The sequence below is a fragment of the Dinoponera quadriceps genome, unplaced genomic scaffold (genome assembly GCF_001313825.1).
Source record: "Dinoponera quadriceps isolate SergipeBrazil2010 unplaced genomic scaffold, ASM131382v1 scaffold3116, whole genome shotgun sequence".
Taxonomy (NCBI): Eukaryota; Metazoa; Arthropoda; class Insecta; order Hymenoptera; family Formicidae; genus Dinoponera; species Dinoponera quadriceps.
The window spans coordinates 1-16,721 of NW_014557125.1; the positions used below are offsets into that span (position 1 = coordinate 1).

Sequence of the window (16,721 nt, forward strand, 5' to 3'; positions counted from 1 at the left end):
TTTTATATAGTACAGAGTATGAAATGTATAATGTGTGCACGCAGTATAGAATGAGTCGCGGGTCGTTATGAATTTAATATAGTTCTTTTGAAATGTAACGCATATGCTTTTATTATTGACAGTTTAAGTTAGCACGTAACAATTAATAATTTATAACTGTGTACGTTGTTTTTGAATAAATAAAGCAGAATATTGAATTGAAATGATTGTCAATAATAATTTTATAGTTATTATGAATTTGCATGTTTCAATTGATTATTACAATTATTTATATATATTATACATATGGTTCTCGCNTGTCTATTTTCCAATAGACCGGTTTCTGATTGGACGGTTAGTGTTAAGAGTCTCGTCTTGATTCAGTGGGGATTCAGGAAGGTGAGTAAAAGAGGTGTTTAATGGATACGGGCGCTGCGATGTAGAAAAAGAGAGAAGATATCGTCGGTCTGCGTCGCGCTTGCGGTGCAGCTGCGGGTGCTCACGTATACCGGCTGTGCGTGTGTGTGTGCGTACGTGTGACGGAACTCTGTTGTGTGCGTCATTCAGGCGCGTCGCCTGTCATATTGTATGTATAGGCGCGTGCTGCGTTGTACGTGAGGTTAAGTATCGTTTCGAAATAATATTGAATTTTGCGCTTGGCGTTACGGTTAACAACTTCAATGAACTTTGAATATTAACAAAAAGAAATTTTGAGGCGGGGACGTTACAAGGTCAAGATTCAATATTCCAAAAGGAAGAGAGTATTATGCATTATTGGAGCGTGCTGTCGATTCTATTCTACTGGTAAGCCGATTTACTGGCCGGCGGATCTGAAGAGGTTACTTGACCTCATCGACTTCTTTGTGATAAAGGATATCACGATATCACAAATAATCGCGTTGATGTAAATGAATGCAATGAACTCATCTCGGATCATTCTCCGGTCATCCTAACAGTGAGCGAGAATCTGATCCTGAAGAAGGGCCCCTACATTGGCTAACAGAAAAATAAATTGGGAAGGGTTTCGGAGTGATTTAGAAAACCTCATTAATTTGCAAGTACCGCTTCAAATTCCCATGCAACTAGAAGAAGAGATCGACAGATTAATTAAAAATATCCAACAGGCGGCATGGAATAATACGCCTTTTTTAAACGCCTGTTCTAACTAACACAGGAAAAATACGTAACAAAACTGTAACGGTGCAGCACGTATCGAAAATCCCCGCGGCCTGATCGGCTAACTGTCGGGCCACTACCGGCATTTTGCGCCACATTAATTTGCCACACGAGACGTACATGTGACGCACGTGGATTAACGCGGATCAACGGAACAACACGCCGTCACGTCTTAGCGTCTTTGGCAGATAATAAACAACGTGCCGTTGCTAAGCAACGGCACGTCAAAAACCGATGCGGAAGCGGTATTTAAGGTCGTTCCGCCGTGGGAAAAGGGTTGATTCCACCGGAATTAGTCGGATCGAATAGATTGCAGACTGCTCCGGATCCCGGTCCTCGAGCCGATTCAACCGGAGTCAGTCAGATTGATTAGATCGCAGACTGCTCCGGATCCCGGTCTTCGGGCCGATTCCACCAGGGTCAGCCAGATCGCTCAGATCGCAGACTACTCCGGATCCCCAGGCCGAGGAGACAAGATGATGCGTTCGCTGCCTCTGCCGCGTGTTCGCCACCTCCGGATTCGACCATCCTACCTTCCGGCAAGAACGAGATTGTGCGATTGCAGTCTCTCCCGTGGAAGTCGCGGACGGGTCCAACACTTACCCGAGACAGTGCGTTCGTTGTCTCCACCGGAAGTTCCCGGCCCTCTCACCCGCCGACCGATCGGATCGGGGATCGCGACGAGTCGAGGTGGTATGTTCGCCGTCTCCGCCGAGTACTCTCGGCCTCGCCACTTTGATTCCCGGACCAGGGCATCGAATACCGGGACAAGCATACGCTCCATGTGTTGCGTGAGCGACGTCACTGTTAGCCGAACCGAACGCCGAGGTGTGTGATACCACGTACGCCCGGCTCTTGACTCAATTGCCGCGAGATTGGCAGAGTACCTGTCACCGTTGGGCAAGCCGAACGCCGGGGAGCACATTGTCGTGTACACCCTGCCCGTGACTCGTTTGTCGCATACCGCTAAAAAGACAAATCATCGAAGTGACCGAATTACCGCCGTATACCGTGTTAGACAGTGCGACAACCGACTGACGCGTGAGCCTGCAGATAAACACCGCGCCCGCTCTCCGCTGCCACGGTGATTGCTTCGTCGCCGTCTTGCAAGGCGTGTATACATTGCCGCGTGCACACGGCACCTGTTTGTTTTCCGCGAAACTGACACATTGGAGTTTTGGAACTAGACTGAACATATTTCCGCGAAACACGGGACGGCTCGTGTATACACACCGCACCGATCAAATATCTATTTCATTGTCATCATCCGTTGTACCCGTAAAACACCGGGCCACCTGCCCAGTGAGAGGCACTTTCCATTCAGCTACCGAACGGTACACCGATATTCGGATACTTTGTCCGCCGAATAAAGAAGTTAAAATATTATCCGCAACAGCTCAGATTATTCTCTCTCAAAAACGACATTCCTGGCATCCGGAAATCTCACCCGGGACCACCACCATCACGGCGAACGTAAAAGTTCGCAACCACAATCATCCGATATCGAGGAAAAGACCGCATCGTCAAAAACACCACGCACCGTCGCTTGGCGCCCAATAGGGACCAAACAAAAGCGAGAAAACAGTCAACCAAACCGAAACCGGACCGTCGCAAAGCTAACATTACTTATCTAATAGAAATTCGTGAACTAGTAAATGAGAAAAGGAAGGCGCGAAAAAATGGCAGCGAACTCGAGCGCCTCAAGATAAAACTATACTGAATCACTTGAGTAATAAGTTGAAAAATTTAATAAAAAAAAAACAAAAAATAAATCTATTGCGGGCTACCTTAAAGGTTTATGGGCTGATAAGAACTCAGATTATTCGCTCTGGAAGGTGACAAAAAGCTTGAAAAAATGCGTTACCTATGTGTCATCTATCAAAAATGATAATGACATCTGGGAGTGATAAAGAGAAGGCAAAACTCTTCGCAGAACATTTGGAGGAAACTTTCCAACCACTCTCCAGCTTGACAGCAAAAGAAAATATTAGGTTGGAAACTATGAAACAGGCGTTTTTGGTTAGTCTGTGTTCAACTGCGACTGAGAGAGGTTCATTACAACGTGCGCTTGATATTTTTATTTATAAATTTTAAAGGTATTCTTCTTACTCATTTTGTAAAATTTTTTCATGTTTGTGTTCCATTTTTATTTTATATTTTTCCTAAACCAGATGGAAACAAAACGCGATTTACATCTACTTTTTTTGTATGAGTACAAATTGAATCATAGTGCAGCTCAAGCTTCAGAAACATTAATCAAGCTTTCGGAGATGGATCCACCAATGAAAAAAATGCTCGATATTGGTTTCAAAAATTTCGTTCTGGCAATTTGAGCATCGTCAATGAGCCTCGAGGAAGACCACCGGTCCATATTGATAACGAGGAATTAAGGACGACTGTGGAATTCGATTCAGACACAACTATTCGTAAACTTGGGACTAAGCTAGGAACTAGCCATACGGCTGTGTTGAAACATCTGCGTGCAATAAACAAAGTAAAAAAATTGGACTCATATGTACCGTACGAACTGACGGAACTGCAGATGGTCGACCGCAAGAGTAAGTGCGCATCTTTGTTGATTCGCAATACACGATTACCGTTTTTACACCAAATCATCACTTGTGATGAAAAGTGGATTTTGTACGACAATCGAAAACGATCAAGCAAATGGGTAGATAAGAATACACCGCCAGGACATACCCCTAAGCCGAAATTCCATCAAAAGAAGATTATGGTTACCATATGGTGGAATGCCAAAGGAGTGATCCATTATTCCTTCCTACAACCAGGCAAAACTATAACAGCGGAGTCTTATTGCCGTGAAATTGATGTCATGCATGAGAAACTTGTGAAAAAACAACCAGCATTGCTCAATCGGCACGGCGTAATATTACTGCAAGATAACGCAAGACCACATAAAGCTTCAATCACTGTTGACAAGTTAAATTCTCTAAAATATTAACTTTTACCATATCCTCCATATTCACCAGACATCTCACCGACCGATTATTACCTTTTTCGTAATTATGAATTATTTTTAAGAAAAAAAAATACAATAACCAAAACGATATTATAAAAGACATTGAATTGTTTATTAACTCTAAAAATGAAGATTTTTTTTTAAAAAGGCATTTATGACTTGCCCANCTGATTTGCCCAATCGTTGGGAGAAAGTCGTAGATGCCAATGGAAATTATTTCGATTAAAAATAACAAATAATGTGAAAAATAGTGCTTTTTGATTTTTATTTCTATTCAACGCCCGTTTCATAGTTTCCAACCTAATATAACCTCGACTATGAAGACGGATAAGGTAAAGATAAACCAAGTAACGCTAAAAAAACTGAAGAAAAAGATGAATAATAGCCTCAATAGTAAAAATGTTCCTGGCTACGATCTGATCACGGGCCAAGTGATTAATACTTTGCGGTCCGTGGTCCACCCGAAGACGCTTGACGCTTGACCGAAGATGTTTGAACTTATCGAAGGCATAATACGAAATTAGCCGCGCTTATTTGATTGTTTTTCTTCTTATACAAATGTTGATATCTAAAATTACAATATGATATCATATGTTTATGATATGTTTCGATTTATCGATAAAACCAATGCTGTCAGATCGTGACGGTACAGTGCTGTTGACCGCATCGTCGAAATAAGTACAACGGCACCATGTTGTCGTCGGGCTCGTAACGTTGAAACGAGCGCGACGGCATCATGCCGTCGACGGACTGCAAAATGTTAAAAAACTGTCAGAAAAGACTAATCAAGATATTGTACTTCACCTGTTCAACGCAATACTCAGGCTCAGATACGTTCTGAGTCAATGGAAAGTTACGGAGGTGATTATGATTCCCAAACCGAGCAACCTCCTCTAAGACGCAAAGTCTTATCGGCTTATTTTTCTATTGCCTATACTATTTAAGTTCTTTAAAAGACTTTTTTTGAAACGTTTTAAACCTATATTAGAACAAAGAAACCTAATACCATCTCACCAATTTTGGTTCAGAGAGAAATATTCAACAATTGAACAAGTATATAGAATCACGGATATTATCGAGAGAACTTTGGAGCAAGGAGAGATATGCTCAACTGTATTTCTTGACGTTGTCCAGGCGTTCGATAGGTCTGGCACGAAGACTTAATGCATAAACTACGATGTGAACTGCCGATGCAGCACAGTCAAATACTCGAGTCGTACCTGACAGAAAGATGCTTCCGGGTCAAGCACGAAAGTGAATATTTATCTATAAGGAAGATCTCAGCAGGAGTTCTGCAAGGAAGTGTCCTGGGATCGGTACTATATCTACTGTATATTAGGGATATTCTCCAGGTTGGGACAACTATAGCCACCTTCGCGGACGACACTGCGATAATGGCTACTGGGAGAACCATTAAGAAATTGACTGGTAAATTACAAAGAGCCTTACTTGAGACCAGTAAATGGACTAAAAAGTGGAGAACAAAACTGAATGAAACAAAATCAGCCCACATCAACTTCATTAATAAGAAAATAAGCCCAATTCCGATCACACTCAATGGGCAAATGGTTCCCATTGTTAATACGACTAAATACCTGGGAATGACTCTAGATGCGAAGCTCAGGTGGAAAGAGCACGTAAAGAAGAAAAAAGAAGAACCGAATCAAGTTCCGAAAGATATACTAGTTGATAGGGAGAAAATCCGAACTTGACTTGTGTTACGTCCCGGGTACCTCGGGAACAACGAACTCCTTTTTTTATGATTAGGAAACAGACGGATTTGGGGAAGCACTATTGTAAAAAGGATAAGATTACGATGGCACGCCATCAAATGTGTTTCCCAACGCGTCTATCTCCTTTTCCGCCTTTACGTAAGGTACATGGTCTGAGTGATCGGCCGGAGTCAGGCCCTTTGATGGGGTTAGGATCTTGGGATTGTTTATGACGTCCTGATGATATTATGATTTTTCCAGGGTATCCGTTTCACAACCTGGGTTGGGAAGCTTCCATATCCTTTTTCCATGAAAACTGCCCTTATTGGCGATCGTCATATGTCACTCCCAAAATCTACCCTATAAAAATTTCATTTTCTTGCCTCAAGACGCAATTCTTCTTTTGCTGCTGAACAACTCGCTGTACAAGTCGGGATCTCTCCAGTGAACTATTTGTCTCGGTATTTCGATAAATAGTCCAAATAAGAATCTCTCAATATTTCGACTCAACCGTCATGAGTGCATCTGCTATCCAGCCGATTCCTCCGCAAACCGAGACACGAAACGACAACCAGAGTTAGTCCTCAGAGACCCAAGAAAGGTTAACATATCATAAGTTAGCCAGTAAGTATTCAGCACAATTTACACTCGTTTCAATTTACTTCCGATCTTTTCATTTATTAACGCCCCTCCGTATCGTAGTGAATATTCTACGTGGAGAAGACATGCGTCAGGCCCTTGCGTTGGCCGCTAGAGATCTCCTAGGCGAGGCTAGCGACGACACGCTAGAAGCACAATTTAGGTGTATTTCCGAATTGTTATCCTTAAACGAGAATACACCATCGAGAATACACCGACTCATCGTTCCCTTCTTGCTCCTTCCTATTCACCCGACTTTCTCTTTTCTCCTCTATTATCCACTAAACCTTCTTACCGCGACACTAACTCTCCCTATTGTTCTCCCCTACGGTCTCCGTGGGACACACGTCCCAATTCCCCGGGACCACCGTGGTACTTTAGTCCGTCTTCCCGTTCCTCATCACCTGGGCTACACACCCCAGATTGTCTCTAGCTTCATCCGACTCTTTAACATTCTTATCGGACCCACCTATCCCCAACTCATTACCTTCCCCTTAAAATTCCATACGCACACTTACACATACATTACATATACATACCCGATTAAGTGTACCATTCATACCGATGAAATATATACTTCAGTATAAACTTCGCATTCATCCATTGTTTTATTTTGTAACTCACCTCGTTAACCTGTTGTTTGTAACGGTGCATCCCCCCGGCAAACACCACGGCCGACCGACCATCCGTCGGCCGTCAAACGGCGCATTGCGCCACGTAAACTACACACGCGCAAAGCACGCGACCGACACGTGCTCACGGAGACAACAACGTTTGTTGTTGTTGTCAAGCACGTGTCGGAAAAACCGCGTTTTCGCGGTATAAAAGACCGCTCCGCCGTGCTATCGGGACCAGACTCCGCCGGAGTCAGCCGAGATCGCAAGATCACAAGCTGCTCCGGATCCCATCCCCAGGTCGAGGGACCGCGATGGTGCGTACGCCGTCGCTGCTGTGAGTTCGCAGCCGACTCGACAATCCTGTCATCCGGAAAGTCCGAGGTCGTGCGTACGCAGTCTCTCCCGTGGAAGTCGCGGGCACCGGATTCACAATAACATCCATTTCGGGACGGTGTGTTCGCCGTCTCCACCGGGAGCTCCCGGCCCTCTTGCCCGTGGCGGACTTGGGGATCGGCACGAGTAGGGGCGGTGTGTTCGCCGCCTCTGTTGAGTGTTCTCAACCTCGACCGCTCCACTCCGGTCATTGGGTCTTGCGCCTCCGGGGCATGCGAACGCCCCGGAATATCGTTCCGCGTACCGCGCCGCAAATATAGAGACAACGCGTGTCTCTCCGCCGCACCTCACCGGAGGTACCACGACCGCGCCGTGAACCGCGAACCGACCGACCGCCGGCTGCACGTCGGCTAGGCTCGCCCGGCCGACTCCACCGTTCCTGTAAGGAGGCACGATACCGCGTGTCCTCCGCACTGGGAGTTGGCCGACGCAGGCACTCCGCGTGCAGCAACCGCCGCGAACCGCGTACCAAGAACCGAACCGCGTACTGAGAACCGCGAACCGCGAACCGCGTACCGTGAACCGCGAACCGCGACGCCGAGTCAAGCAGGTGCATTCCGCCGTTGCACTCCGATGCGAGACCGTCGAATTTAAACCTCGCGAACCGTCAACACGAAGCCGCGAAACATAAATACCGCNTCCGCTTCCCGCTGACACCGCGGGATCCTCGCGGCAAGCGACACGTCTGCTCTAAATAGATTCCGGGAAACACCGATCTGCCGGAACACCGAGCGAACCGTCAATCCACGGCCGAAAGATAAATACGAGATTCCGTCACCGGCACTGTCACCATAATATTTACCGGCGTTAAAAGGCGAACAGCAAGCACGGCTTGTCACTATTATAATATACCCGAACATCTTGAGATATACGGAATAAACGCCTAATATCAAATCTTCGCTCGCTCATTTTATTCGCTCACTCACTCACTCGTCCACATACGCACACACACACACTTACCATCACCACAAGGACGCCTGGATATCCGGCGAGCTAAGCCAGGGCCACCGACACCGAAACACGGTCAACCGAACGACACCGATAACGACCACCCCGCCGGCCGGGGCCGGGACGAACGTCCACCGACCGACGGGGTCCGGGTCACATGTTATTTCAATAAACTCCGAGATTGTTAGTCAATTCAAATCTGATTTTATTTTAACCCTTAGCTGACACACGTACTTTGAACCTCGATTTTTAACGAGCTCTCTACGGCAGATGACGCTTGACTAAACTACCGTTATAGCACAAACACCTTGGGTCAAGCCTCGACTAATACTAGGTGACGCCACAGAACCAAATTTGGCGCGCAACTATGAAAAAGCATTCATTATTCAAAAACACTCTGGGGTATTTTTAACCCCGTGAGTCAGCTAAGGGTTAAAACCTTCGCGCATTCACCACCCTTTTATTTCACTCGCAGTCTTATCCCAGGAAAGGGTTTCAGTATCTTGACCTAAATTAGGACCACCCTGTGTACGTCCGCGTCAGAGTAAAGTGATCCTTCCGATCTCTGATCTGCATCGCCGGCATACAGGTACGTTTGGGACGCGTTTGCGAATGCGGTCGTTGCGTTCTCTTCCAGGACGTAATAACGTACGTATAAGACTTAATGCTTAATTATATACAGGGTGCACTAGCTAAATTGAGACTAATTTAAATTTGAATTTCTCGCTAATTTTTACTTCCCGGGTAAATGCTAGCTGGCGTTAGAGTAGTGCACGTGTATCTGTAAAGCAGTTGTGAAGTAAAAATGGCCGAATCAACACAAATAAGTTTGGAGCTTAACCGAAGAATTGCGATTGTCGAAAGTCTTCGCGCTGGACGTACGCCACCTGAGATTACGAGGTTACTCGAAATCGATTGTTTACCGGGTGGTTGTCAAGTTTTCGGCTTCTAAGCAATCCGAAAAACGTTCCTGTGATCTGGTAAGGAAGAAATATTCACGTGAAAGGATATCAAGGACTCTGGACCTGAGACACTGGAAAAAGCTTAGGATTTGATTTTAAAGGATCCTGGGATATCGCGCCTAAAATTAGCTTCGATCTTGGGTGTGATATCATTATGCGAAGAATTGCTGAGGAGAACCTGAGATACACATCTTGCGTCATTAAAGTGCGGCAAATGCTTTCGGAAGACACGAAGATTAAGAGAGTTGCCCGCTGCCGCTTGTTGCTGTTCTCGCTCAAAAACGAAGCGTCTAGTCGCTTCAGATTTTTTTCAGGCGAAAAGATTTTCACTGTGGATGCCAAAGTGAATCTCCAAAGGAACGATCGATGTTGGCTCGTCCAAAATTCCGAGGATGTCCCTGTTGTAGTCAGCACAAAGTTTCTAGCGAGCGTCCACGTGCTCGGCGTCGTCTCCAGTGATGGTGACGTCACGCTGCCTCATTTTTTTGAGGATAAAACGGTCATGAAGAGGTGTACGTGCAGGTTTTATCGACGGTAGTAAACCCTGGATGGAGAATATGGCCTCAGAAAGGCCGTACATGTTTCAACAAGACAGTGCACCCGCTCACACGAGCCACTTCAAAACTGGCTCTCTGACAACGTCGATATGTTTTGGTCAAAAGCGTTTTGGCCTTCAAATAATCCAGACCTTAATCCATTGGACTACTACGTTTGGAGCGTAGTTGAGAGAGTCAGTAATAAGTCGAGACACTCTAATGTGGCATCTCTACGGACTACAATTCAACAGGCAATCGCAGACATAGACCGAGGGCAAATGCAGAGAGCATGTTTACGTTTCTGGCCGAGAATTGAAACGGCGATTGAGGCAGGAGGCGGCTATATAGAATGAAAGTTTACAGAAAGTGTTCCATACACAAAATATGCAAGCCATTTTTTGTAAGTTTCATTTATTATTTAATAAACGACTTTTGTGCCGCTATGTGAGCCCTTACCTTTTTTTCCCCTGTAATATTTATTGCACTACCATATTTTCCAATAATCTAGATAGTATCGAAACAAATACATTCTTGCACCATTCCGTAATAGTCGACTGACGCAGCAAAAAAATATAATTTCATTCCAAACCTTTTTTTGTTGGGTCAAAATTCACAAATATATCTTCCCATATTCCTTTCCTTTTAGAAAAGGCCTAGATACCAAGGGTATTTAATCTTAGTCGTAGTCCAGCTCCTGAACAGAAAGGTTTTTCCGAAAACTCTGTCGCGCCGCTCGTAACAGCAACGTCTGTATCCGTCGCAGAAATTCGTGTTTTGTCGTTTCATTTCCTCATATTCTTACATTACGGTACGATATTCACACGATCGCATATGTAACAGCTCGCACATTGCCAAACGTGTAAGTCGGAGTGAAATATGTAATCGAAACGCAACACAATTTATGAGCACTACAATACGAAAATAAGATGCGAGAAATGCTATAATCACCTGGTGCAATTCGTCATTCTTGGCCGGGCCGCGAAATATTACACTGAACAATTCACCACCGTCCGTAACTCTGAGTTACGAACGCGGATCCAACGAACGCAAAAATACTAAACACACGTGACAAGTACGTTACACGACAGATCAGTCTTGTCCGAGACGCAGGAGATTCACGATTCGCTGCACGATTCACTCGACGCCATTTTATGCTACGCAATGCCCATGGCAAGAAGGGTACGATGTTTGCGCTCCGCGATAAACATGGCCTTACAGCTAAAATGTCCTGACTTCTCGATCCCTAGGAAACCGATACTAGACATTCCGGGTGTTCACCCGTGTTTCGTAAGCCTATGAGATTCGGAGTTATGAAATTCTGTCACTTGCCAGATCCTGATCGCTGGGCATGCCCAACACTAAAGAGTCAATAAATACCAAGTACCGAGGCAATCGGCTTCAATAGCAATAGCAAACGACTAGTCTGGCTCTACGCAAGTTCATGGCTTTACAAACGAAAAAAACTATCTCACCGTACGCTGCAACCGGATTTTTAAATTCGGCTCGTCCGAATCGCCAGGACAAAGACCGCCGGGCGAACCCGAAGAAAGTGAAAGTGACCTCGGGTCGCGAATTAATCCGCCAAACGATGGATGGGCGCCAGGTGCGCACAGGTCGCACCCATGAAACGAAAACACACGTGGTCCACGAAGTCGTTCGTGCTTCGGACCCAATATGTCCTTTTCCGCGACCTGAGTTCGTCCCGAACGAACCCGGTAGCTCTTTAGTGGGTTAAGTCGGAGGCGGGGTGGTTCGTAGGGTCACGCTGGGATAATGAATGAAATCATTCGACTAGCCGTTTCGGTAACGTAATGTGCCCTTTATTCGGCTCAACGATTTCAACAACAGACTGCGCTCAATCGGTAGCGCTTCGCGATATACAATTTTAAATTTCGTCCGGACCGCGGCGAACTCGTGATGTCCGCCGATAGGGTAGCTGGCCCTTCGAGCGACAGCTGAGCCAAGATGGAGGGAACGGCACGACACGCTACACCCGCGGAGGCGATCCTCCAGTACGACCTCGACGCAGCTACCGACGGATAGTTTTTAATTTGGCGTTATCGCCTTCTTTCCCAAGTCCGTCGGGGGGGCTACACGGCGGTCGACCGAATGGACGACCCACGCGATACGTGGCAACGGTAAATGCGGATGAGCGGCCTTACGAAATCGGGCTCCTGGCGGCTGGCGCTTGGGGATGCTCGTCCTCCTCGTGCGGCACGTCCCCTCTCTCTCTCTCTCTCTCTCTCTCTCTTACTCGCAACACTCACTTTCTCTTTTTCCGCACCGTAGTTCGCCAAACGCTAAAATCTCTCTTCTGTCGGGGGACCTGCCGATTTTAAGCAGATCTTCTCCTCTCCTTCGTGGCTACGAAGTCTGCCCCTCCTTGACAGGCGGATTTTTGCTGACGGTAGCTGATTCGCTTCTTTGGCCCGCCGTCTCACCTCCTGCCTTGGTGACTCGGCTCGATACCGCGGCTCCTGTTCTTGGCTCGCCCTTGTGCGCGTCCTCGGCCCGCCGACTTTACCGCTGCAGAGGGGACGGAACACAACAGCCTAGGCGGTGTCGATAGCGGCTTCTCGATAGCCGACAAAGGACAAGAGCAAGGCGAGTCCACTGGGGTCCGGCTGCACGTTCGGGCGGTCTCCGCTCCTCCATCCGGCGGGTGGCACCTCGTCTGCTTCTCGCCGCCATCCGGAGAGAGGCTATACACATGAGGGGACGCAGGGCTCGCCCCGACAATCCCCGCGCGCCCGAGGCGCACAGTCTCCGCTGTGTCATAAACAAAAAAAAACTCTCCGTCTTAAAGATGCGCTTGCAGGGAGCGCGCCACCCTATACGCGATAAGGTCTTCTTGGAAGCAGATAAATTATTGAGGTAACGTAAACGAAGAAATGTAGACACAATCAGGTAGCACGAAAATATACAGCGTCGACGATCAAACTAGACTTGTATTATTTTTATTTCATCTTCTTATGAATTCCATGATTACATTTACTGAACGAGATTACTTGTACAAAATATATATTGTGACGCAAGTCTAAAGTAGACGTAGCTTCGAACACAACGAATTTTAACAATAATTATATCGCATCGACGCGAATTTTAACAGTAATCATATCGTATCGATACGCATTTGAGTTAAAAGTTGCGTTGAAGAATTAAAAGAATAATTTCGAACGAATGTCACACGAACTGAATGGTAGTACGACTGAAGAAAAATTAAAGCTCTAACAAGAGGCTGATACATAAATTTAGAAGTAGATTTTTTTAATTTCTTACAAATATAAACGAAAATGAATTTGCACATTGCAATTTATCCTTTGTCATCTTATCGTAATGTATATAGTTGATGTAATTATTAATTACGTGAATGCAGTTATTAACATATGTGCAAAGATGAGACTTGAATGTATCGTAAATGCAATAGTAACGATACAAGCTCAAGAATGTAATTTTATTTTTTTTCGGTATATTTATAAGGAAGGTGGCAAATTCCTTAGACTTAAAATTATTTTTGAATATATGTTCATTTTTAATAACTACGCACTGATATACTATAGTTATTACTGCGTGCATAATATTAATGTTTAAATGTTGCGCAACATATTTTTGTAATAAGTAGCGTCAGGTGTGTCGAGAACTATTTCTTTTAAATTTTTCTTTCTTGCACAAGGCGACAGTCATAGCTTCATTTTTAATTATTATAAGTAAAAATTCTTTGCAGTTCGGTAATAATCATCCGTTCATCACTTTTGCAATATGGATCTATGTGTTTTAAATATGGTTTTCTGTTGATGTTTCGATACTGACAAATGTCTGCAAAAGACAAATGTGCATGTAAATTTTTTTAAATTAAAAGAGTTCAAGTTGCTTCAAGTTGAAGCACAAACTTCAGAATTTCTATAAAGACTTTATTGTATACACTCACTCTGTCATGTTGTTTATGATACTCTTGAGCGTGGCAGGAATCGCTATCTGCGTAAAATTATTCATTTCCGACAAGAAGATCGGCTTCCTATAAGACTGATTTATATATAGCTCATATATGAAATCAAGTAGCGAATCGAAAGCTCTTGCATAATCGTCCATGAATAACTACAGCATGTAACGATGATCTTATACAGTATTATATTAATTTTATACCAAGGTTTTTATATTAATGAGAACAATGTGAATTTTTACCACTGAAGCGAAGAAACCGGGATGACTCTCGTGATAGTCTAAATATAATTGTCTGCTTTTCATAATAAGTCCGACGTATATATTCTTTAATTCTTCCGCTTTCCCATTGTCTACCTTTGGATCCTTTAAATTTACATAAAAGTTATATTTATGCATATATACATCCGTTAAAAAATACTTCATACATAAGAGGGTAGTTCTCAACCTGACAAAGAAAACATATGATTTTTGATAAAATTTTTTAAATTTTTCATTAAAGTCCCCTTTCAACTCAATATACTTAGACCAACAATATTCTAACTTTTTTATACTATCAGTATAATACAATTTCTCGAATTATGCAAAATATGCGTTTGTATCAGCGACCTTTGTATTTGAAGTGAATTTTTTCCGGCGAGCTATTTTTTCAGATTCGGGAACAGTAAAAAGTTACTGGGGGCTAAATCTAGTGAGTATGGTGCGTGTGGCAGCAATTCAAAGCGCAATTCATGGAGCTTTGCGATTGCAATTGAAGAAGTGTGAGCGGGTGCATTGTCGTGATCGAAAAGCACATTTTTCTTTGCCAAACGCGGATGTTTTGCCTTAATAGCATCGTTCAATTACTCCAGCAGTGTTGCATAATATTCTCCGTTGATGGTTTTGCTTTTTTCTAAATAATAATATATATAAGCACCACACCCCGCGAATCCCAAAAAAACTGTTGCCATTACCTTTTCGGCTGATGGAACAGTTTTTTCCTTCTTTGGAGCACTTTCACCCTGTTTCACCCATTATTTGGATTATGGTTTTGTCTCTGGCGTGTAATGGTGAATCTATGTTTTATCAACAGTGATGAATTGTAGCAGAAATTCGGTCGGATTGCGTTTAAACGTGTCCAAGTATTCCTGAGAAACATTCGAATGCATTCATTCGAATGCATTTCTGATTGACTGTTAGTAAATTCGGCACCTATCGCGCTGAAAGCTTTTTTACGTGCAAATGTTTGTGTACAATGTTTTGAACACGATCTATTGAAATGTTCGCAATGTAAGCAAACTCACGCTCTTTCACCCATCGATGATTTAACTTGGTATTGTGGATTTTTTCGATGATTTCCTCATTCGTTGCGGTTTTTGGACGACTTGAATGTTCATCGTCAAAAACGGACGAACGTTTGAATTCAGCAGCTTATTTTTTTCACTGTTGAAAACGATGGTAAGTTTTTCAAAATAGAATCCAGCTCATTTTTTATTTCCATTAGCGTTAAACCTTTTAAAATAAAGTGTTGTATCACTGTGCGACATTCGATTCTATCCATTTTTCAAGACACATCAAAACTTATGTGCTTTACTTGACTTTTCTTTTTCCTGTTGTCCCACCGCAACACTGCAATCTGTCCAAACGACAATAAGCAGCTAAGATTATTGATTTTACCATTCCGTAATATAACTATTTACTGGTTATGCCTCTATTAAGCTATAATACCATATGAAATTAGCGTCTTTTAGAGTTCAAATCGTTACGTCAGGTCAAGAGTATTTGCTCTCTTCAGTCTTCTAAAGCGAACTCTTTTAGGGTCAAGAAGAGCCAGTGTGTTGGGGCGATGACTAAGCCGTATCTTGTATTTGGCGCTATATTTTACTATTTCTTCTCGTGTTGACTTCTAAGTCTTTGTACATGTATCGATTACTGATATAGTAAGGAATGCTCAGCATAGTGCGCAGTGCTTTTCTTTGAAACTGCTCAAGTATATATATATTGTTTTCTTAGGTTGTACCCCAGAATTGTATACCGTAAGTCCATACTGGTTTCAATATGAATTTATATGTTGCCAATTTACTTTCCGGTATGAGTTATGAATGCCTACCAGTCAGCCAATACATGTTCCTCAGTTGCATATCTAACTGCTTTCGTTTGGTCCATATATGATTTTCTATGTGAGTCGTTTATCAAGATGCATACCAAGGTACTTAGTAACGCCAGTCTGTGATATTATTGTTTTGTTAATTCGAATCGGTCGACAAGTTTGTCTACCAGGTGTATGTATAAGTTTTTTCCGGTTTAACTAAGAGATGGCGACAGCGAAAAGTACGCAGCGTATTAATTTGACACATACGTCATTTTGTTCGTCTGACATTTAAAACTACAAACACACACAAGTTGAGTCCGCCAAAAACTAGCGTCTTTGTTTTATCGTTCAGTGATCATGTCGAGTTTTGTGCCTGAAAAAGAACATTTGCGGCACGCATTGCTTTTCTTATTTAATCAAAAGAAAAAGGCTGTTGAAAGTCATCGTTTGCTGGTAGAAACATATGGTGAACACGCTCCATCGATTAGAACATGTGAGACATGGTTTCGACAATTTAAAAATGGTGATTTCAATGTGAAAGACAGTGAGCGCTCTGGTAGACCACAAAAATGCGAAGACGAGCAATTGCAGGACTTATTGGATGATGACCCAACTCAAACTCAACGGCAATTAGCAGAAGCATTACATGTATCACAAGAAACAATCAGCAAACGTTTACGAGCAATGGGAAAGATCAATAAACTCGGTAAATGGGACCTACACAATTTGAATGAACGTCAAATGGAAAATCGTGAAGTCACTTGTGAAA

At 43.7% G+C, this 16,721-nt stretch overlaps 1 protein-coding gene across 1 annotated transcript; it reads right to left on the reverse strand.

Annotated features, from left to right (window-relative positions):
- Window positions 1-13,688: 13,688 nt before the first annotated feature.
- On the reverse strand, window positions 13,689-14,247 carry LOC106748713 (the record flags this gene model as incomplete). Its single annotated transcript, XM_014627531.1, has 3 exons — window positions 13,689-13,758; window positions 13,871-14,037; window positions 14,125-14,247. Coding segments are annotated over 3 exons (360 nt in total), but the record flags the coding sequence as incomplete, so codon positions are not given.
- Window positions 14,248-16,721: the final 2,474 nt, after the last annotated feature.